The sequence below is a fragment of the Culex pipiens genome, chromosome 3 (assembly GCF_016801865.2).
Source record: "Culex pipiens pallens isolate TS chromosome 3, TS_CPP_V2, whole genome shotgun sequence".
NCBI classification, from domain to species: domain Eukaryota; kingdom Metazoa; phylum Arthropoda; class Insecta; order Diptera; family Culicidae; genus Culex; species Culex pipiens.
Genome location: NC_068939.1, coordinates 45,567,584 through 45,591,429, shown reverse-complemented (window position 1 = coordinate 45,591,429; position 23,846 = coordinate 45,567,584). Strand labels below are relative to the sequence as shown.

Here is a 23,846-nt window from a genome sequence, read left to right as displayed (position 1 = left end):
ACTTAAATTAAAACTTAAAACTAATGATTTTATGATTTTATGATTTTATGAATTTATGATTTGATGATTTTATGATTTTATGATTTTATGATTTTATGATTTTATGATTTTATGATTTCATGATTTTATGATTTTATGATTTTATGATTTTATGATTTTATGATTTTATGATTTTATGATTTTATGATTTTATGATTTTATGATTTTATGATTTTATGATTTTATGATTTTATGATTTTATGATTTTATGATTTTATGATTTTATGATTTTATGATTTTATGATTTTATGATTTTATGATTTTATGATTTTATGATTTTATGATTTTATGATTTTATGATTTTATGATTTTATGATTTTATGATTTTATGATTTTATGATTTTATGATTTTATGATTTTATGATTTTATGATTTTATGATTTTATGATTTTATGATTTTATGATTTTATGATTTTATGATTTTATGATTTTATGATTATATGATTTTATGATTTTATGATTTTATGATTTTATGATTTTTTGATTTTATGATTTTATGATTTTATGATTTTATGATTTTTTGATTTTATGATTTTATGATTTTATGATTTTATGATTTTATGATTTTATGATTTTATGATTTTATGATTTTATGATTTTATGATTTTATGATTTTATGATTTTATGATTTTATGATTTTATGATTTTATGATTTTATGATTTTATGATTTTATGATTTTATGATTTTATGATTTTATGATTTTATGATTTTATGATTTTATGATTTTATGATTTTATGATTTTATGATTTTATGATTTTATGATTTTATGATTTTATGATTTTATGATTTTATGATTTTATGATTTTATGATTTTATGATTTTATGATTTTATGATTTTATGATTTTATGATTTTATGATTTTATGATTTTATGATTTTATGATTTTATGATTTTATGATTTTATGATTTTATGATTTTATGATTTTATGATTTTACGATTTTACGATTTTATGATTTTATGATTTTATGATTTTATGATTTTATGATTTTATGATTTTATGATTTTATGATTTTATGATTTTATGATTTTATGATTTTATGATTTCATGATTTTATGATTTTATGATTTTATGATTTTATGATTTTATGATTTTATGATTTTATGATTTTATGATTTTATGATTTTATGATTTTATGATTTTATGATTTTATGATTTTATGATTTTATGATTTTATGATTTTATGATTTTATGATTTTATGATTTTATGATTTTATGATTTTATGATTTTATATTTTATGATTTTATGATTTTATGATTTTATGATTTTATGATTTTATGATTTTATGATTTTATGATTTTATGATTTTATGATTTTATGATTTTACGATTTTACGATTTTATGATTTTATGATTTTATGATTTTATGATTTTATGATTTTATGATTTTATGATTTTATGATTTTATGATTTCATGATTTTATGATTTTATGATTTTATGATTTTATGATTTTATGATTTTATGATTTTATGATTTTATGATTTTATGATTTTATGATTTTATGATTTTATGATTTTATGATTTTATGATTTTATGATTTCATGATTTTATGATTTTATGATTTTATGATTTTATGATTTTATGATTTTATGATTTTATGATTTTATGATTTTATGATTTTATGATTTTATGATTTTATAATTATAGGATTTCATTTAGAAAATCATTTTGAAATTTCTTGTTTTTTTATAGAAACTTCTCAGGATTATTTCTTAAAGTGCATCAATGTAAATTTTTGTAGTAACAGCAATCAATAAATAAATTTATAATTTTTATAATTTTTGTTTATATGACTTTATTTACCAGGTTACTTACTTATTTAATTAAGCACTTTTTCCATTGAGTTGTGTTTTTTTTTTCTTTCAAATAATAACAAAAAAAAAGTAGTTTTTAAAATTTTTATTTAATAAATATAAAAAAGACATTACATCTCGCAGTTTTGTGTTGCTAATACTAACGCGATCAACTTTTCCCTATGATTTCATCCTAAACTGGCAGTCAACAGGTGTATGAGAGTGCTTGTTTGAAGTTTGGAGAAATTAACGTAAAAGGTGGTGCTCCTAGTCTTATCAATTCTACACTCGTACATTCTCGTTCTATCTTCTACATTCATAACTTAGAGGAGTTTTTTTTTGTTGGGGTGCTTGAAGTTGTAGAAATAGTGAAAAATACAAACAAATTGATGGTGATGAAAATAGAGTTTTTTGAAAAAAAGTTAAGTTTTAGATCCGAAGTCCCGGGTTGGTGTACTTGACGTACTTCAGCAGGGCGTCGTTCTCCTCGCACACAAACGGTTTCACGTGGTGGCAGGCAACGTCGTGCCAGTGCACTCCGTCGTTGTAGAAGTTGTTCAGGATGGCCAGGCAGTTCTCGGGGGCACCACCCTGCTGCAGCTCGCGGTTGTCCGGCTGGGGCTTTCCGATGCCGCCGTTCTCGGACCAGTCGTTCTGGTTGCGCACCGTCGACGGGGCCAGCTTCTGCAGCTCGGCGGTCCAGAACCAGCCGTTCACCACGACCGGTTGCAGGTCCGGCCGGTCGCAGCCCTTGAAGTCACAGAGCCGGCCGCTGGTCCAGATGTATTTTTGCTGCGAGAGAGAGAAGGTGAGAGGAGGGAAACAGTTAGTTATTTGAAAATTGAGAAGTAAAAATGTTAAATAATTCAAAGCTAGAATCGAACCTATTCAATTTTCCAGAAGCTTCGTTCAGTGATTCCGATACAATCACAGCCATTGACAATGTATCTAAATCCGAATCTCCAACCCAAGTCTAGACATCACTCGTAGATCAGATTTCCGCAATCGATTTCACATACTAAACACTCGACAACTCACGTCGAACCTCTACACGGAACCATTATTCGCTACATACGCTGGACAATCTGATTGACGTGAAGCCCCACATAAAACACCCTCTAAAGTTCAATACTGCTGTGATGAGCCAGCGATTGTGACAATCGTCAGTCGATTAATGAATTCCGCGGTATTGTCTTATCACACCAACTCCAAACAGTCTGCCTTTGAAGTCACGTGCAACATAAAACATCTGTATCACGTCGCATCAATGCTCCGAGTTGTAGGTGTGTCAACGGACAGACCAAGTCTTCATCGTCGTCGATCACCTGGAGCTTATTGCATAACCTGTAGGGCACCTCGAACCGGCTGCTCAGGGCAATTATCTGGCATCATCGTCGGTTGTCGTCGAGTGATCGATCGTTGATCGTCTTCAACGCACCGAGGACCACTTTTGGACACCTGCCCAGCCAACCGACCGACGATTGAATAACGCCAAAGGTCCAAAATTGAAAAATTAAACTTTGAATAAAATCTAAATTAAAGGGGCCGCCCGATCACGTAAGATGGGACACAATTGCGCAGGTCCGGATCTCTGGTCCCCACGACGTGGTGTGTCCCAGATCTTCGCGGTGAATATTAATAACCGGCGACCGGTTTTGGGTCATGTCGATGCATCTTTAGTTTGTTTTTAAACCACACACACTTTCTGTGATGTCATTCGGAGGGACGACATTCCTGGCGTGCGTGACTTGCATGCAACGAAGATCTCTCTTACGGAAGGGTTAAGTAATAATGGTTTCTCACGTGGACCGTCAAAGGGTGTGGTCCCATTGTGTGTTCCCTGTGTTCGATCCTTGGGGCTTTCACGTTATGGCGATCATAAATTTACGATGACACTTTGGGGATGATGGGCGGTTGTGAAACGTGTACTTGGTACTCGTAATTTTCAATATCGATTTGGGAGGATCTCGTGCTTACTTGGAGAATGTGTGGTGTCAAAAGGGAGTGATTTACGTTACTTTTGTTTGGACATTGCCATTCATAAATCACCTACATTTTACATTTCCAGTACATTGAAACCAATGCACAGTGGGCGAAATGGAACCCAAAATCGGACTTAATTGAACGCGGCTGATTCCCTGGTATGAAAAGTAGTGTTTCTTATGTAAAAAAATCCGGGGAATCGATTGGTGATGGTTTCATCCACCGCACGAAACGGCAAAGGGTCCATTTTGCCCAAATAAATTTTTTTTTTGAAAATCGGTCTGTATTTAGAGCGGAGGCTTAATGCGGCCATCCAAAATGCACTTAACTTATGTGAAAATGTCCCAGGAATCCAGTAAAAATAACCACTTGCTCCGCAAAAATCATCTATGGTCCATTTAACCCCAATTTCGCTATAAAAGCATTTTAGGCCGTTTTCAAATGTTAGGTCAGATTTTAAATATCTGAAAATATTTTTATCGTAAAGATCAGACAATTTTACATAAGAATGACGATTTGCACTTGATTGTTTGACACATTTATGTTGATATACAAATTAAACTAAATAAAAAGATTGAAAAACAAGTTTTGGGCCAATTTTCTCAAACGCAGAATAAACTGCCTTTTACATAATTTTTATTTTGATCAACATAAATGTGTTAAACTTCAAATATTTTTTTTTTTTAATTTCAATTTTTATATTTTTTATTTTCATGTCGAGGGAAAGAAACTTTGAAGAATATTTGCTTCATCCTTATAGAGTAAAAAAAGCCAACAATTTTATTGTGTTTTTTGGATGTTTTCAAAATACCCGTGACGGCTACAAATAAACCTAAACAACAAAATGTTTTTTTAAAAAAAACTTCAGAATTAATCAGGAAATATATTTTTTTAACGAACGTAATATTGACCGATTTTTTTTATTTGAGTAAAATTACATCGGAATAAAAGTAATATTCAACCATCAAAATTTTCCCATCAAAAATTTAACTTTTAGTTCACACTGTAGCCCACGGTGACCGAGGGGTTAGCAGATGCAAAACTTAATTTGAACATTTTTTTAAGTATCTATAAAATTCCATGTCACAGTTAATATAATTTTGAAGGGTAAACTCTGTACGCATTATTTAGTTTTTGTTTCTTTCTGATAGTATTTAGGCCTGTTTTACAATCTCCAATCGCTATCTTTTGAATATTTTGTATTTTCAAGTAATTTTTTTTGTTTTATCTGCTTGTTTGCATATTTTTAAAACACAATCAAATTTATAATCTTTCCAAAAAAATACACAAGATGCGTGATACGAAGAAGTGCGTCCATTCCGAGAATTCCCGGGATTTTTCCAAAACTGGGAATATTTTGTCCCGGGAATTCCCAAAATTATAAAACAGATAATTTTGGTCAGGAAATTCAGATTTCAATCAAATTAAAATTTGGAGGTTTTGTTGTGGAAAAAGATAAACACTTGAATACTTAGTCATAGATAAGAATTTCATAACATTAGAAAATTTCTCCAGCATATATTAGCATTAATTCGGCTTGTAAGGAAAAATTGTTTAAAAAAATGTGTTTACAGATCTGCTTAATGCCAAACGTTTTAAATATTTTCTATTTATTTATTTTTTAAATGCTGGGTACTACATACGGACATTTCTGATTTTTATTTAAAAAATTATATCATATCTCATTATTTTTTATCAAACAATGGCATCTGTGCCAAATCAAGAAATAATTATCGATTTTTTTTTATTAATTTTGGATAAAACAAATAGTTTGCCGATTTCCAAATTAATTGCTCTAAAATCTCCTGTACCTATTCAGCAGACTAAACCGATTTTCCCCGGATGGCGGTAGTGACTAAAAGATAATTTATACAGTTTTTAATTTTTACTTTGACCCATCAAGGATTACGGGAAAAAAATTTACCACCGAATTATGATTTTTTGTATTTTACATTTATAAATTATCTTAAAGTCTACATAGACTTGTATCATTTAATTTGTTGAGTTTTTACATTTTAAAAGAAATTTTTTAGCCTAATACAAAAAATGTATAACAGATTTATTTGATTAGAAATTGTGGTGCATTTAAAATTCAAAGCACGAATAAAAAAACCTTTAAAGCTATCTAAAACTACTATCCTTGTTAAGATTGAAGTGTAAATTATCACCAATTAGTTTTGAACTAATTCTATGATTATGAGCTTATTAACATAAGAAATATATTGAAAACATGGTTTTAATAACTGTTTCACGCAGAAAAATGTTTTGTAGAATCAGCCTGTACGAGGCTTGATTCAACAAAATATGTTGTTGAATATAATCAACAAAATTATTGGACTGAATCAACTCTCGCATTTTGTTGTTTCAAATCGAGATATTTTGTTGTTTCAAAGCTATTTTTTGTTGAATCTACCCTCATTTTTGTTGATCAAAATTTGACAGAAAGTGCGTTCAAATCAGATTTTCGTTGAAACAAAGTAAAGTTTTTGTTGAAACAACGCAGATATTTTTTTCAAAATAAGACCTTGAATTTATTTGTTACAAAAAAAAACATTGAATTGAAATCAGAATGGTCATTTTCGCAATTTATTTTATTTATTTGACAAAAAAATAACAATTTCAATCTGCACCTCCAACCGTTAAAGCACGATCTCGAGCACGATCGGTTCGTGTGCAGTTAAGCAGAACCGCACCTGATGTCGCCGTCCCGGAAGGAATCAACGACGAGCTGTATCCGCGGGTTGAATGGGTCGTGTTGCCACTCGCGTCCAGCATATTGAGGTTGTTTTCTGCAGAGGCAGGATCTACAAGAGTAAAAATGGGCGTTTAGACGGGGTCATTAGAGATAGGATGCCGAGGCTCTTACCAAGCGTGTTCCGTCGAGAGTATGGATAAAACCGTGACAATTCTCTGCCGCGGGAGTAACAGGCGGTGTAATTGCTGGCACCTGCTGCATCCGTTGTCAATTGTCAAAACTGGGTCGGCCTGGTGGTTACGGTACTGTTGATCCCTGAATTTATCGAGCAGGTTACTGCTGTTGCTTCGACTTCATTGATTGGCGAAATTTTTGGTTCAAACTGCGGAATTACCACGTATTTCACGCACAAATTTACTTTACGAAATTTCGCCTACGCTTAGCGGACAGCCCTTGAATGGGTAGCTCACGTGAACGGAACAGACGCAAAATCCGGAAAACAGACTTAAAAGACTGAACCGCAACGTTGACGAATATTAAAAAAAAAATTGACGGATGGTGGGCACGTGTAAACAACAAATATTTTTATTTTAATCAATAAAATGGCTAAGTTGATTCAATGTCGTTTTTTGGTAGAATCAACGCAATAATTTTGTTGTTATTTCTACAAAGGGTTGACAAAATATATCGGGTCAATTCAACGCAAAATTTTGAGTTGTTTCAGTTGGTTTTGAGGGTTATTTCAACAAAAAATCGTAAAGTTAGAACAACAAAAAAATTTGTTGATTCAAACAGGCTTGATTTTTTTGCGTGTTCAAAAAAATCCCGGGATCTCGGGATTTCTAAAATATTAGTCCCGTTTCCCGGGAAGTTCAAACCCCGGAAAAATTGGACGCCCTAACACGAAGTTTGGGATTATGGTGATGTTGGTCAGAAATGTGTTCAAAGTTCAAATAAAAAAAAACATTTTTCTAAACATTAACTAAGTTACATCAAACAATTTTATTTACACCCATGAGATTTTAGTTTAAAAAATAGAAGTGCTTCATTCCACAGCCTTTTAAAGCTGAAAAGCTGCTACAAAATTTGACTTTTGATGAATTCACGGGATGTCTCGTTTTCTATTTCCCGGGATATTTGAACTTTTTTCGAAAATTCCAAAAATCAAATCATGCTTATTTTTTAGCAAAACAAATTTCAAATCAGAACAATTTTATAAATTTCATGCCTAGAAATAATTTTGACAGTAATGTTTCTGTACACTACAATTTTGTTGCAATTTTTTAAATCAGAACCATTTTCATTAAATTTCTGTTTATAAGAAATCTGAATAAAAATCCCGTTTTTCCGCGATTTCTGTAACCCCGAGAAATTGGACGGTTTGACCGGGACCCGTGGTGTAGGGCAAAATTTGTCTGATCACGCCTTCCATCGTAAGGGGAAGTGAATGTTGGCCCCGGTCTAACCTAGAGGTTAGGTCGGTGGAGTCGCTGGTAGGCAGTTGGACTCACAATCCAAAGGTCGTAAGATCGTATCCCGAAGCTTAGTTGTAGAAAGAGGTTTGCAATTGCCTCAACAATCAAGCCTTCGGACACTTAGTTTCGAGTAGGAATCTCGCAATCGAGAACGCCAAGACAAGAGCGAAATTTTTTTTTTTTAGCTGGGGCTTAGAGGATTAAATCGCGCAGATTTGATTTGTTTTCCACTCATTTTGTTTGTTTAAGTGATTTACACCAAATTCTTCATAAATAAATCACATGGTTTCATTTGGCTACAAGGTTTCACATCGACAATTGAAGGTTTTAAAATAAACTGGGTGATTTTGGAAATGGCAGTGTGTGTTAAAAAAAATCCAATGACTTGTAAATCTTTAAAACTTTTTTTCAAATTTAGTTAAATATTCTCAAGATACATAGTGTATACTTTACATAAACGTTAAAATTTTAAAATACTAACAGCTCAATATTTTCTTCAAGAACGTTTTGTGCTTCCAGCTGAGGAAATAGTGGACGAGAAAATCTGCATTCATAAGTAGTGCTGGACTATCAAAAACAACCCCAACACACCAAGAAACAAAGCAGCATCAAACATTGCAAAAATATGAAATATGAATGACACCCCACCATTTCTGCAAGACAAAGCAGCAAAACAAAAGGGTGATATCTTAGGGCACCACTCATAACCGGGCCATAAAATGTAACTAAACAGTACCGACTGAATGTATGCAGAGATGATACCCCCCCGTTTTCCATCTCATTATTGAAAAAGTATCACCAGCAGCCACCAAATGCTGCAGGTATTACGCAAGGCTGATAATTATTATCTCACAAAGTGGGTCGTATGTTTAGTAGCAGCAGCAGCAGCGAGAGAAGATGCCCTCAGACACCTGAACCTGTCCGCAAACTCTCCAAGTCTCAAAGCAAAAGTCCATCATCTTGCTCTTCTTTGATTGCTCAGGTGATTCATAAATTCCAGGGCTTGTTTGCAGAAAAAAAAGAAAGAAGAAGGCTTGCCAACCTCTTCAACTTCAGACAGACCACAAAGTGTGTGAGTGTGGCTGAGGCTTTTTAATTTATCACCATGTTCGGCAAAATGGTAATTGAAGAGTCATCAGACACTTCGTTTTTTTTGTTCGCTTCCTCATTCCAGTTTGCTCAAAGCTTGAATGGAGCCGAGCCCAGAAACTCTCATCGTAATGAAAGTTTACCACAATTTTACAATTGCGCCGAGGTATCACCGGGGTTTCGTAATGTTGGCCAAAAATAGCTAGATTTCTCACGCGTTTTTATTTTTCTTTGGAGGAAAAGGTGCGAAAATTTTTGATGATTGGTAATTGGGGCCTTGTTACATCTGTGGTAATTTTGATTGGGTGTGTTATTATTATTTGCTCAGCGTTGATTAATTACCGAAGATGGTTGTGAGCTCATCTTTCTATAAGGTAATTTACTTTAATGTTGCAATTAAAGGCAATATTTGGCTTCAATTACAATTATTTCAGTAGTCGGTCAAATAATGATTTATGGGGTTACATACATGTAAATTGGCTAAAATGTCAGAGGTTGATATCAGTAGACATTTCAACTTTTTTTAAATCTGTTTTCAGGGTATTAAAATATACATTTTCGTCTACTAACAAAATAAATATGAAGATATTTGGATGTACCATTGCCGAGATATAGCTATTTTAAGTTAGCAGTTTCAAAAAACGGGTGCCATGATATCTCAACACTGCGTTGACCAAATCAGCTCAAAATTCTGATGAAGACTCACTAAACGGGTCCCGTATGCATGGCGAAAGCCGATTCTCAAAAAGTTTATTTAAAAAAAAAAGATAAAAATATTTTTTCTGTTTTTCTATAAAATATCAAATGTTTTTGATTATTGTAATTTTTCAAAAACCTAAATTTCAAAATTGGGCTTCGCCATGCACACGGGATATATCTTGGGAGTCCGCACTCCAAATTTCAACCAATGTGGTCCATTCCATCTCGAGATATCGTGGCACCCGCAATTCAACTTGAGAAAACGCTCACACAGTTTGACGGTTCGCTTTGCGCATAGCAAAACTTTAAACTTAAATCGTCTTCGACTCAATTAAATCATGAAATACTTTTATGAAACTTTAAGGAGTGATTTGAAATCATCTTTTGAAAGGATTTAATCAATAATCGGGAAAATGCATTTTTGAGATTTTTAAACGTATGGAAACCCTTAAAAATGGAATAGTAAAACTCAAAAAATACTGAAACAGGAAAGAATTCAGACACAAGAAAAAAATATTCAGATAAAAATATGTTAGAATTAAAAAAAAAACTCATAAAACTTTTTTTAAACAGTTGAGCATGAAAAAACTGAACAACTTTAAAAGATATAACTTGAATATGAAGGACTTTAAACATGTTTAAAGTCAAAATAAATCTTAGTGCTATTTGAACAACTAATAAAATGAATCGAAATACTTGCACAAATTTAGCTGTGATAAAAACGAAACATTTTGAAAGAAAGTAAAATTCTTTAAAATATGCTTGCATTCAGACTTTTACATATATAAAAAAAGGTCTCATTTCCGAACCCATAAACGTGATTCAGGAAAACGAATAATTTAGTTTAAAATTTTATCTCAATATGACTGATTTCAGATTCATTTCTCATTCTTCTCACGTTAGACATTTTTTTCCATTCAACCGTTTTTTCCACTTTCGACCATTGGTCCTTTCGACCTTGTGACTTTCGATCTTATGGCATTCGACTTTTTGTTCAACATCCTTTATAAAACATTTTGTGATATTTTTGCCTTCCTCACTGAGGTAAGGCTATAATCCTGCTCTAAAAATGAACTTTTTATTAAAAGCTCGAAGACCCACCTTCATGTATACATATCGACTCAGAATCGAAAACTGAACAAATGTCTGTGTGTGTGTGTGTGTGTATGTGGGTGTGTGTGTATGTGTGTGTGTGTATGTGTGTATGTGTTCAAAAATCTTGCCAAGTTTTCTCAGCACTGGCTGAACCGATTTTGATCAAACCACTTGCATTCGACTTGGTTTAGGGTCCCATACATCGCTATTGAATTGTTTGAAGTTTCGATAAGTAGTTCAAAAGTTATGTATAAAAATGTGTTTTCACATATATCCGGATCTCAATTATATGCATGTAAACGATGTCCGGAACCATCATCTGACCCATCGTTGGTTAGATAATCGAGAGACCTTTCCAACGAGTCCACAACATTGAAGATCTGGCAACCCTGTCTCGAGTTATGACCACTTAAGTGATATTTATGTACTTTTTTGAAGCCGGATCTTACTTAAATGTATGTAAACGATGTCCGGATCCATCATCCGACCCATCGTTGGTTAGGTAATCGAGAAACCTTTCCAACGAGTCCACAACATTGAAGATCTGGCAACCCTGTCTCGAGTTATGACCACTTAAGTGATATTTATGTACTTTTTTGAAGCCGGATCTTACTTAAATGTATGTAAACGATGTCCGGATCCATCATCCGACCCATCATTGGTTAGGTAATCGAGAGACCTTTCCAACGAGTCCACAACATTGAAGATCTGGCAACCCTGTCTCGAGTTATGACCACTTAAGTGATATTTATGTACTTTTTTGAAGCCGGATCTCACTTAAATGCATGTAAACGATGTCCGGATCCATCATCCGACCCATCGTTGGTTAGATAATCGAGAGACCTTTCCAACGAGTCCACAACATTGAAGATCTGGCAACCCTGTCTCGAGTTATGACCACTTAAGTGATATTTATGTACTTTTTTGAAGCCGGATCTTACTTAAATGTATGTAAACGATGTCTGGATCCATCATCCGACCCATCATTGGTTAGGTAATCGAGAGACCTTTCCAACGAGTCCACAACATTGAATATCTGGCAACCCTGTCTCGAGTTATGACCACTTAAGTGATATTTATGTACTTTTTTGAAGCCGGATCTCACTTAAATGCATGTAAACGATGTCCGGATCCATCATCCGACCCATCGTTGGTTAGGTAATCGAGAGACCTTTCCAACGAGTCCACATAATTGAAAATCTGGCAACCCTGTCTCGAGTTATGACAACTTAAGTTATATCTGTGTACTTATTTTTCTGGACCTTAAAAAAAATAGCTGAAATATGTGTCCAAACCACTCGTATTACCCATTGTTGGTAAAAGGTGAGGAAGGCATCAACCACATAGGTGGATTAAGTTAGTTTTAATTATTAATTTGAAAATAATCTTGAAGACGAAGTGGTTTTTTAATTGTCTTATCCCAAAAAAACAATAATAAACTATTTGTAAAATTGTAAATTTCTTAAGGATTTCTTTTTATATAGAATGTTTCCAAAACATAAACTGTATTGCCCCAAAAACGATAACTAAGAAAAAAGAAAAAATGCTATGCTTTCTATAAACTGAAAATGTTCAAGAATGTCGAACTTCAATCATTTTCAAAAATTTAGAATCATTCATTGAATTTAAAACCACTTCAAACATACTTCTTTGTTTGTTGTTTGTTTACATTTTTTCATTATTTTGAAATTCCTTGACCTTGCATGGCCTGCCCTGACTTTAACAGATTAAATAAAATTCTTTTTCCTGATTTTCCAGAAATCGACAAAGGTTTTAACAGAAAATTTAATATTCAAACCTATTTTAATCACTTGGTTTTTATTCGCTCTCAATGTCATCCAAAACTTTTGCACAATCCAAAAACTTCGAAATTCGTTGACCTTTGTCCCGCCCGTGTAGATCAATCGGAATGCGCACTGGACTCACAATCCAGAGGTTGCTAGTTCGAATCCCGCGGCGGGCGCTCTAAAATTCTCTATGTAAATATGGGTATACGGCGCCATCCGTGCCGTACTTAAATACTTAGGAGCCCAGGGCGGTGAAGTCCTTGTAGTTAAAAAGAAAGACACTAGTGGTTGGTACCAGCAATAGTGGCCGACAGCTATAAAGTCAACTTCTGGAGTTTTTTTTTTTTTTTTGAAAAGGTCCAATAAACCAAATTTTCAGTTTTTGCTTTTTGGGTGTTTTTGAAACCGCCTTGGGTCAGGGGTATTAAAAAACACCCAAAATGCAAAAATTGAAAATTTGATTTATTGGTCCTTTTCAAAAAAAAACTCCAGACTTCGGTTTTTTTCAACGAAATCTTGTACACAAACTTGTATGCAATTTCAATAAAAACTTTTGACATTGTACACACTCACTGAAATCTAATCAGATCTTCGTTCAGATTTCTACAACTTGCAGATCAAGATCGCTGCAAGTGCTCACAAGTAAGGTCAACGGATCGGTTTACTGCAGTTGTCATGAACTTCACCTTTCAATATCCAATAACGGCTACTGCAAATGGATCAAATTTCGTTGTCTACGGGAAAATACGCACGTCGACCAACAGTTAGATTTGTTCAGCAGTAATTGCACCTCTAATTAGAAATTCAATACGTTTTGTTGATAAACAACCGACCACAGCTTTCCAATCAATCGACACTGATTCAGATTGATTTCGCAATTCTTCTGACAAACTCAAGCATTGAAGGAAAGCCCTTCGCAACAATGAATTCAATGTCAGCTGAACAATCTCGTCGCAACTTTGTACGTAATGGGCTTGACCATCTGAGTATCACGCAAATCTAAACAACCGCGTGCGTGAATTCAAAGATTTTACTGTATTTACCGACTTTGAACGCACCCAAAGCATGGCTTCTCTTCAACAATTTCCTGCCTCGGGTAGCGATAATATTTGTATTTGTCCAACTTTAAGGGGGAGCAGCAGTTCAACCAGCAACAAGAGATCGAAGTAGGTCGCGTGGCGGGTCGGACGCAAATTTTTGTGCTCCTGTCATTTTCATGGAGTTTTGATTTTTTTTTATGTTTGAGGCAAAATTCAAATGTCTTTAAAGTTATTTAAACGGTTTGCGAATGTTCTAAAACTTGTGCTCCTAGTGTAGAAGGAAACTGTTTGGTCCGCGCCGGAAGTGAAAGTGAGAAGGAGACCATCAAACTGCCAAGGGAACCAAGAGAATGACTGAATTCGCGTTACGGACAGCTTTATACCGGACGGTGCTGGGTGGCGTTAGTCATCAAATTCTGGTCTGAAGAGGATTACTAGAATTTGGCCAACTACGTGGAGCTGAAAGTCTGAATTTTTGGATCCGTCAGGATCGCCGCCTGTGGCAGTAATTTGGATGTGTGCTTCCTCCGGCATAGAACGGCTGTTCAAGATCATGTTGTTCAAACCCGGTGAGGAATTTCCTTTTTGCATCTTATTTAATTTCAAGCGTAGAAGGAGTGGCCGTGGCTGAATGGTTACGGTGTTCGCTTTATAAGCGAATGGTCCTGGGTTCGATTCCCATCTGCTCCCAACGAGAAAGTTAAAGAAATATAAATTCGTGAAACTCCTGAACATGAACGAAAAATCAAAGTTGCTCGAGGCGGGGTTCGATTCCCCGTCCAGGTTGATAAACAAAAAGGCTAACCACTAGTCCATCGTGGCTTGATGAGCTATGACTGGAATTAGGAATACTGTTACTGCTAACTATATACGCGCTGGGTCTTTGTCCATTTGACAAAGGTTCGGAAGTTCTAAATAACGTTTGAATCTGATTGATGCAAACGTTCTTCAGGGCGGGGCTTGTCGATAAAGCTGAGGTACCTCGCGCTCGGCTAGCCAGCGTAGAAATGGGTCACCGAAGCTCGGCAGAGCTAACACCTTTCAAATGCCTATGCGAGTTATTTGCATGTATAGAATGTCAAATTCTAAAATACATGGAAACAACTCAATTTGTAAGAAGCGGCCGCGTGGTCCCGTTTGATTGGTTGCACACACACACACACACAGCAGCAGTTCAACCAGCAACAAGTGACGAACAAATACGGCGAGCTTAAGGGTAGGTCAGCACGCATCACGAAAAAAAGAGCTTCTTGTGCCAACGCACACGTGTTGGTTTAAAATCGCGTTTATGTAATCGAAAGTACGAGTTTTTGGAGGGTGTGGTTCCTGCTCTTCAGAAGTGAAGTGTGGCATAATGATCACTCGAAAAATAATCAGAAAACTGGCGAGAGTTTTGTTTTGCTATATGTAATACCATAGATAAACAGATGTGAAACTTGGAAAAGGAAATCCGCAATTGATTTTTAAACTCTGGTTTAACATGAGTGTATCAAAATTAAAGATGAAAATTAAACTGACATTAAATTTGATTTAAGTCCACTTGTCTCTGGCGTAGGACTCACGTCTTATGCTTTCGCACATCTCGATTGCAAAAGCACTCAAATATTGTGTTGTTATTTGCACATAACGCCTACACGTTCGTTTGCATGCAACATTTTTCCTCTTTCCATGACGCACTTTTTTTTCATGGCAAGGTATGGCACTCGGTTATCGAGTCGGAGAAAGCGAATTCTTGAGCAACCGAAAATTGGGCTGAAAAACCGGTCACAGGACTCGTGCGGAAGTTTTTTTTCGAAAACTTTCCCTTGCTCGCGAACAGGTTTGGTTTCTGTTTAAATGTGCGAAACCGGGCTGCCATAAATGATTATAGCTTTTGTTTTGGGGGTCGGCTATTATTGCGTAAACTGTCAGATTTGGTGAATTTTTCGTTTCTTTTGTGGAAGGATGTTGTAACGAATAAAATGGGTTGTGGTAGAAACAACGTATATTTTTAGGGGGTTCGTCGCTTACATGGCAGTTTTTGATTAATGCTTTAGAAGCGTGTAAACCCTAGTTTAAATTTAAAAAATCACAACTTTGTTAAGCCTTTGGAAACAAACGCTGCGATCAAAATAATCGAATTCCTTGATTTTTGATGTTTAAAACATTGCTCTAAATGGTTATCAAATTTAAAATACGCCCTTTTGAAAAAAATAGTTTTGACACTCAACAATGATTATTTTTCGAAAACTTAATATTCTTGTCTGAAATTTTCGAACCTTGAAAAATTACCAATTTTGTTCAATTAAATTCAAACAATACACTATTGCGATTTGCCCAACTTTTTGTTGATAATATTTATAACTTAAATAATGATCAAAGCAAGCCGAGATTTTATTGCACGAGCATTTTTAAAGAGCGAATGCCAGAATTGATGGAAAATGCGAAAGGAAAATGTAAACAAATAACAAAGGGCTTCCTAAAGGAGATATTAGACTATGACAAACAAACAAATAAATTCACATTTTTTCGTGTTTGACAGTTTGCCAAACTCACAAACTTGTTTGCGGCAAACTCACAAACTTGTTTGCGGCAAACTGGCAAACAAAGTTTGTTTGTTTGTCGTAGTCTAATACCTTCTTAAGATTTTCATAATTCTAGTGTCAAAAGTGAGTGAAAAAGTTATGTTTAAATCCAAATAACAGTACAAGAACAGTGCATTATCAACATTTCAAAAGGGCTCAAACCTTGATTATTTGGAGCAGATACGAACGCGGTTTCGCAATTTTTCTTTAGCGCTTAAGGCAAAAATACTCTAAAAACGCCTACACGGTTATTGAAAAAAACTTATTTCCGAGTATTTTTCACCAAAGTTACGTGAAAACCATTCTTACTCAAGAATGAGTATTTAATTTTATTAATATCTTTTGGGAGGTGTAATTTTATCAGAATTTTGAGTAAAATACAACCAGATTCGAATTCCTGTGTCTCCAGAAGCAAGTAGTTCAAGTCGGAGTCAGAAAGTTTCCAACAACTTTGTATGAGATTTGTTGTTGAATTGGAGTCAGAGTCGGTGAAGTCTGGATTTTTGGAGAGCTTGAATCGGAGTCAAAACACTGAAACTCCAGAAATCTGAGTCGCTGAAAATTAACCCAAAGTTTGACAGCAAAGCATTGTACGAATTAAAAAGTTGCATTCATTTGAGGGCCATACTGACAATTTTCCCTCCCAAAGCCCTATTGGGGCTAACAAGCCCGATTAGAAATGCAGCTCGAACAATGCGCACTAAACAACAACTTCCCAAACCAAGAGGTTAATCGACTTAGACATTTTTATGCACGCATCCACCCTGTGCCATAAAACCGGCTCAAAGTCAGCGCACGCCAATTATGGCACAGCTCGACCACAAAAAAATTGACTCATAAAACTCGCACTCGGCTATTACACGCGTAATAAAATCCACCCATATTTTTCGGCCGGCTCAAATCAGCCGGTTTCCTTCCCAGACAGCCGCCCGCCGCCGCGGCCGAAAGAGAGTGTGCAGTTTTGCTTTCGATTTCGTTTTTGGCCCGTTTGTTTACATCTTGGTTTTCGCTTCCCACACACAGTCAGTCACAAATGCGTGCCGTTAAATGGAGAGGAAAAATGGGTAACAACTTGACGATGATATTAGAAAGGGGTAGAAAGAAGTTGCGAGAAATAAGCCGATTATCTCACACTGGGTTGAGGTTAGAGAACTGAAAAGATTGAGTGCGGCTAGATAATGGCGATGAGCAGCCTTAATTGAATGGAAGCTGAGCAATTTAACAAGTTTTGATCATTTTTCCGATGGCATCAAATCATGTAGATCCGATCATCCGAACGATAAAGCATTCAATTATGACAATAAACCTTTTCATGGTCTATTGTGTCGCTCACCAGTAAAGTCTCAAAATTACCCATATTTCTTTAAACACGAACCTTACAGAAATGAGTAAATGGAGTGAATGCAAGATTATAGGGTTAATAGCCGGATGAATTTCAATCAGAATTAAACGAAAATTTACACTCAAAATCATAAGTACCCCTCAAAAAGGGGTCTGTCTACCCTTTATCTGTCAACTTAAGGTAGACAACCCCTTTTTAAGGGTTACTTCCACCCTTTTTTCTAGTTCACCCGTCATCACAGGTAAACTTGAAAAAAAAGGTGGAAGTAACCCTTAAAAAGGGGTTGTCTACCTTAAGTTGACAGATAAGGGGTAGACAGGGTTTTTAGTGCAGTGAATTGCATCTTAGAAAAGGCTCACCCAAATCTACATTTGCCCCACTAATTTATTTTTAAGTAGGTTCGGCTTGGACGAAAACTAAGTGGTTTGGAATGAGAGTGTGATTGTATTAGCAAACAATTTTTTAAGCTTTAAAGTTTTCAACACTTTTCCTGACTAGGTAAATTGTGTCTCTCGTTGAAAAATACTCATCATCACATTTAAACACTTTAAAAATTTATCATCGGCAAATCCAGTGAGAACTGGAATGCCAAGCAGTTCAAAGTACAAACCAATTCTCATCCCGAACCTCATTAGCATTACTCAACGTCTAACAAAATGTTAGTTAACTCACCTTGCCGTCGACGATCCTCTGCTTGATCCACTCGTTTTCGGGACTGGTCTCGACGGACACGCTGTCCATGCACCGCTGCCGGCAGAAGTTCCGCGCGTCCAGCCAGTCCTTTTCGACGCCGGCCAGGGTCGGGTCACGCCACGAGAAGAAGTATCTGTGTTCGAAAGGGTTTGATAAAATATGATGATCACGATCTTTTTTTTTCTCTGATGGAAGTGTCAATCTTGTGAAAATGAGTTTTTTTTTATTTCGAGTTCGTGTAGCTTATGGAATTTATGGCTTCTCCGAGTTTATCCCTGGATTAGGGTAGTTGCCCCTTTATTTGTTTTAAGAAAATTTTTTTATTTAATGAAATTTTCGAGTTACAAATTCAAACAAATCAAAAACGCCCATATTAGGAACATTTACCCCTCCTGTCAACTCCCCACCGGGATCGTGTGATGGACACGTGTGAAAATTTGTTGAACCGACAAAGGAGCTCCGAGTCCGAAACCGAGTACAGCTCTTTTTGTCTACAATCTTCCTCTCCAAACTCTAATGGAGATCTCTAGGAAACGTGAACAGCAGATAATCGAATTACGAAACACGATTGAGCAGAAGGTGATAAATTTGTCAGTTGTGAACCGTTCGTCGACGGGAGCGGGAGGGGGCGGAACTGCGCAATGGAACAGTTTGTGATCGGTTTCATAAGAGCTGCGAAATATGGCACACCGATCGGTTGGCACAGAAAGTGAAATTTTGCAAATTTTTTTAGCGATCGAATCATTGCCGGATTTCACAGCTGCCGAAAGTGTCCTACATTTGTAGAGTTTTTTAGAGGTCATAACAATTCTAGAATTGACTTGAAATAAAACACCTGCTTTGATTGATATTACATAATCCATTTTTGAACCCGTTTCGAAAATTAACACTCAAACGCTCGTCTAGTCAATTGACCCCTATTTTGGATGCTTCCGGTTGCAAAAATCCAGATTTGTCTATACAGTCGAATCTATGGTTGTCAATATTCAAGGCACCGTCGAGGAAGAGAATCATCAGTTTACAGAACGATGCACAATGAAGACTTGATTGAAAATATGTTTTTCTTGATACCCAGCTATGGGAGAGAATCAAGGCAACGTCCAGCAAATAAAAACAAGTTAATGTCAAACACCCTTCAAAGCTTCGTTTCACAAAGAAAAATGTCTATGCAAGCCAGTGCAAGGTAGTGAAAATATTGACAACCGGAAGAGATTTTTAAAGCAAACAGAATCCAAGGGACCGTCGAGGAAGAGATCCTTCAAGCAAGAGAAAATATCGAGGAATAAAGCCAACCGAAGTATGCAGTTTGAAGGGACTGAAGAATTCATTGATAGATGGAGTAATATTGATATCGAGAAGATCGACATCCAGAGAGTCGACTGTATTATTAACTGGACCAATATGGTCCACTTTAACCGGAGATAGGAAGAAGCCTTAAAGTTTTGCATAATTTCCGAAATATCTCCGGTTAAAGTGGACCATATTTGGGCCCCGTCTGACAGTTAAAAATATAGACAAAACTGAATCTTTTGCAACCGGAAGCATCCAAAATGGTAAATTCTACCAAAAGTTATGAGATTTTTAAGAAAAAAAAGGGGTCAAATGACTGATTACCCGAGCGTTTGAGTGTTAATGAAGTTTTATAATCTGGCAACACTAAAGGAGGTATTAAAATTTTGATTTTCGAGATTTTTTTATATTGAAATTTTTCGATCTTTTAAAAAAATATTTTCAGATTTTTGAATCAAGACTAATTTTTGAAAAGGGCGTAATATTGAATGTCTGGCCCTTTTAAAATGTTATTCTTGATTCAAAAATTTTAAAAATATTTTTTTTCGAAGAGATCGAAAAATTTTACGATTGTTTCATGTTTTAACATTGAAAATCGGACCCTAAGTTGCTGAGATATCAATATTAGAAAATGGTACGTTGTTTGAGTAAGACTTAGAAAACTTCAATTTTCGTGATTCTTTTTCTTAAAGCGGACCTATCTCAGTAACCAGAGGTCCAATCTTCAATGTCTCTTAGTCAATTTTATAGCTAATATGCTGAACTTTTCAAAAAAAATATTTTCAGAAATGCCTCATGGTAACTAGTATTAAAATCGAAAAACTGCAAATATTTCGCTCAAATCCAAATTTCAGTGGCTACATCTTGAAAATGCCCTTTATCAAAAAATCTGTGGAGTACTTTTCGATTGCAAATTCAATTTTAAATAAAAAAATATGTAAAATTTTGTTTTGTATGAAATTTCGTTTTTTTTTTTTTCAAAAAGCACTGTTTTTTTCAAAAAAATATAACTTTGCGGCAGATTTTTTGATCATACTTCTCTATGGCTCAAAAGTTGCGGATTTTTGTCCCCTAAACATATCAAAAAATCAAAAAATACGTATTTTGGGATATTGTGTTTTTGTAAAAAAAAAAGTTGATAAAAAAAATCGGCCATTTTTTTTCGTGTTTTTCTCAATAGTCCTCAACAATACCTACAACTTTGCCGAAGACTCCAAATTGATCAGAAAATTTACTCAAAAGTTACAGCTGTTTGAATATTTACGTACCATTTTTGTATGGACAGCTGCCAAAATTGTATGGAGACTTGTATGGGTGAACTAATAACACAAAATAGCTTTTTTGGTCATAGGGAAGGCCCCTCACAAAGTTTGAGCCAAATAAAAAAATACAACAACAAAAAAACAAAAATAGCCGAAATCAGCCGATTTCGAAGAGAATTGCTCAGAAGAAAAATTAAATTTTAAGTCTGATTTTCTAAATTTTTTGGCCAAAAAGTATCACAAAATGCTATAAACAATTAGGGTACTATCAACATATTTATTTAATCAAAGATACATTAATACCATGAAACCATTATAGAATAATTTTTGTATTAGCAATAACTTGCTTGAAATCAAATACAGAACAAAATAAGTTACCAACTGGTAAGGTTCACTTTAAGACATTTCTCAGACAATCATAAAAGCATGCAACTCACAGATAAAAACTCCTGAAAATTAAAATTCATAGTTTTGACAGTATTATTAAAACATGTCTAGAGTTTTTTACAAGACCTATAAACAAAATTTTAAAACATTGCATTTTGGGTGTTTTGAAACTACCTTATTAAAAAACACCCAATAACAATGACTCTTTCCCATAGCACAATAAAAAACTATACTTCATTTAGCTAACAATGCACAATGATAATAAAACCAAATGCTAAAAAGCCAACATTCAACACTTAAAAAAACACTTTCTTGTTACACAACTAGACTCCAAACTCCCTCAAAGTTCAACCTAAATTTCGTCACCCAAAAGCGCTTCCCATTCACACTTTCAATTTTCAATTGCAAATATTTTTCCCGCGACCAGCCAACGCGCCAAACAAACTCGCAAATAAATCACGTCACTCAAAAACCAGGTTCGTCACTTGGTCCTATTCAAGTCACTCGCTCCAAAAACTCACCCCTTGCCGTCGGGAGCCCGCTCGTGGACGATCCGGTTGGCGCACAGCTGCGGATTCGGGGCCTCCAGGACGCGTCCGTTCGGGAATTGGGCCACCGTCAGGCCGACCAGGGCTGCCAGCACAACAAATTGCTTCATTTTGGTACACTAGTTGGGCTTCCTTCACTGTTGGGTTTTTCTTTTTTTCTGGGTGGAGAAAGGTGATGAGACAATTTGGAAAGAAGAGCATTAATTAATTGTGATTTTCGCACTTTTCACAACCGAGTCGCGAAAGTAGAGGGCACTAATTGGTTAAATTAAGTCTAGCAATTCGCAATCAATTGAATAACACTGATCACTAATTCACTTTTGAAAAAAAAACAACACTCAATTATCTCCAATCAATTTTTCACTCAAAAACAACATCCTTAGCGTTTCAATCGGTACCTTTTTGACTGGTTGGCGAGATGCGTCGCACTGTCGTGTATTATCAAGACTGGACAAAAAACCCCGTGCGACACCATTATTTATAGAGACGCGCCAGTGCTGGACGATGTTGCGCAGCTCTCTCCGCTCCGAAGAGATGATGATGTGATGCGTTTTGTGGTCGGGTTTGGGAGCGCTGGCGCTCTCCTACGTGACATGAGGATTTGTTGCTGGATTGATATGGTGGAATAAAAAAAATAGATTTGATACTTGTATTTTATAAATCTAATTGCCGAAATATTTTTTAAATATATCAAGACCAATTTAAGTCTGTAGTATTATGGTAAAAGTGCCATTTCACATTTTTATTTCGACCATACAATTTTACCATTTCTTCATCTAAAATAAACCGAGCAAATTCTGAAAACTGCCGCTAAACATCACACAGTAAGAATAAAAAATAAATAATTTTAGAAGGCTGAAATTTTTTACGGAGGAATGCAACCTTTGAAAATATGGAATTTTGAAATCAAAACGCAACACAAAAATAAAATTAGTTATTTTATTTGCATTTTTTTTAAATTTTCGATGGCTAAAATTTTTGTTGGGTAATTGACTCTGAGTAATTTTACATAAAAAAAAATTAAAAATGTGAAATTAAACAGACACTGATGAAAGTTTCACCAGTTCTTGATGTAAAATAACACATTTTGTTACACAAAATCTGTCACCATTCCCATATCTAATATAACTAGGCTTAGTGATTTTTCACGCTCGAAAATTGCAAATTTCACGGGGACCTCAATTTTAAAAACCAAATTTCACGCAAATTTCGCGGAACGTGAAAAAAGTTAAAATAACTCTGAAAATCTTATGTTTAGGGTTAGTGAAATTTCACGATTTCGCGGACAGCGTGAAATCCGCGAAATTTTGCTTTTTCCGCGAAATCCCGTGAAATTTTATGTTTGTGAAGATTTGTAACGCTATTTCTTAAAATAATTTTTCAAACTCAAAAAGGAATGAAAATAATCTTATGAATTACTGTAAAATTAAGCAAATGAAAACCCTGGTTCAATTACTAATACAGGGTTAGTGATTTCTGACGATTTCGTTGACAGCGTGAAATTCGTGAAATTTTTCAATTTCCTCAAATATTTTTTTAAAATAACAACATAATAAATATATCATCCATAAAGACTGATTAAGTAAATTTTAATAGTTTTCAATTGAAAAGCATGATATGTACCATTTGAAGAATCGGTCAGTTCCTTTTAGAATCTGACTAAATTTAGTAATATCTTCATTCGCTGCAATACAAATTTTACTGCTATTTTATTTGAAACAAAAAAAAATCAAATACATAAAAACGAAGAGTATTTCTTTAAAACTTTTAAAAACATTTCAGTTTTTTCCTGTTGAGTCCTATTTAATTTTAACGATATTTGCTTATTTGGGTGGATGATTCCCGTGAAAGTTAAAAAAATACTACTTTTTATGTTTTCTGTTCTCATTTTCAATAAAATTTTTGACTTCGTTACATTATTTTTGCCTTTTGATTTTAAGTTTTTGATAAGTGAGATGAAAATTTAAAAAAAAAAATTTCGTGTGCTAAACTGCCGTTCTACCCCCATGTCCCATGCCATTTTTGGACGATTCTGACTTTTTTCATTTTTAAGCTTAATTTTA

At 34.8% G+C, this 23,846-nt stretch overlaps 1 protein-coding gene across 1 annotated transcript; it reads right to left on the bottom strand.

Moving 5' to 3' along the window:
- Positions 1–1,925: 1,925 nt before the first annotated feature.
- LOC120420113 (uncharacterized) lies at positions 1,926–22,230 on the bottom strand. The gene is made up of 4 exons (XM_039583062.2): positions 22,182–22,230; positions 21,757–21,941; positions 18,276–18,429; positions 1,926–2,626 (listed from the first exon to the last, which is right to left on the bottom strand). Exons 2-4 carry the CDS (start codon positions 21,891–21,893, stop codon positions 2,264–2,266), a joined length of 654 nt encoding a protein of 217 aa, XP_039438996.1. The 5' UTR covers positions 21,894–21,941; positions 22,182–22,230; the 3' UTR covers positions 1,926–2,263.
- Positions 22,231–23,846: the final 1,616 nt, after the last annotated feature.

Excerpts from the sequence above, each read along its gene's own strand:
- LOC120420113 (XM_039583062.2), bottom strand. The coding sequence starts at position 21,893 with ATGAAGCAATTTGTTGTGCTGGCAGCCCTGGTCGGCCTGACGGTGGCC. Across the intron at positions 18,430-21,756 it reads CGGGCTCCCGACGGCAAGGG|ATACTTCTTCTCGTGGCGTG; the intron begins GTGAGTTTTTGG and ends TTTCGAACACAG. Across the intron at positions 2,627-18,275 it reads AGAGGATCGTCGACGGCAAG|CAAAAATACATCTGGACCAG; the intron begins GTGAGTTAACTA and ends TCTCTCTCGCAG.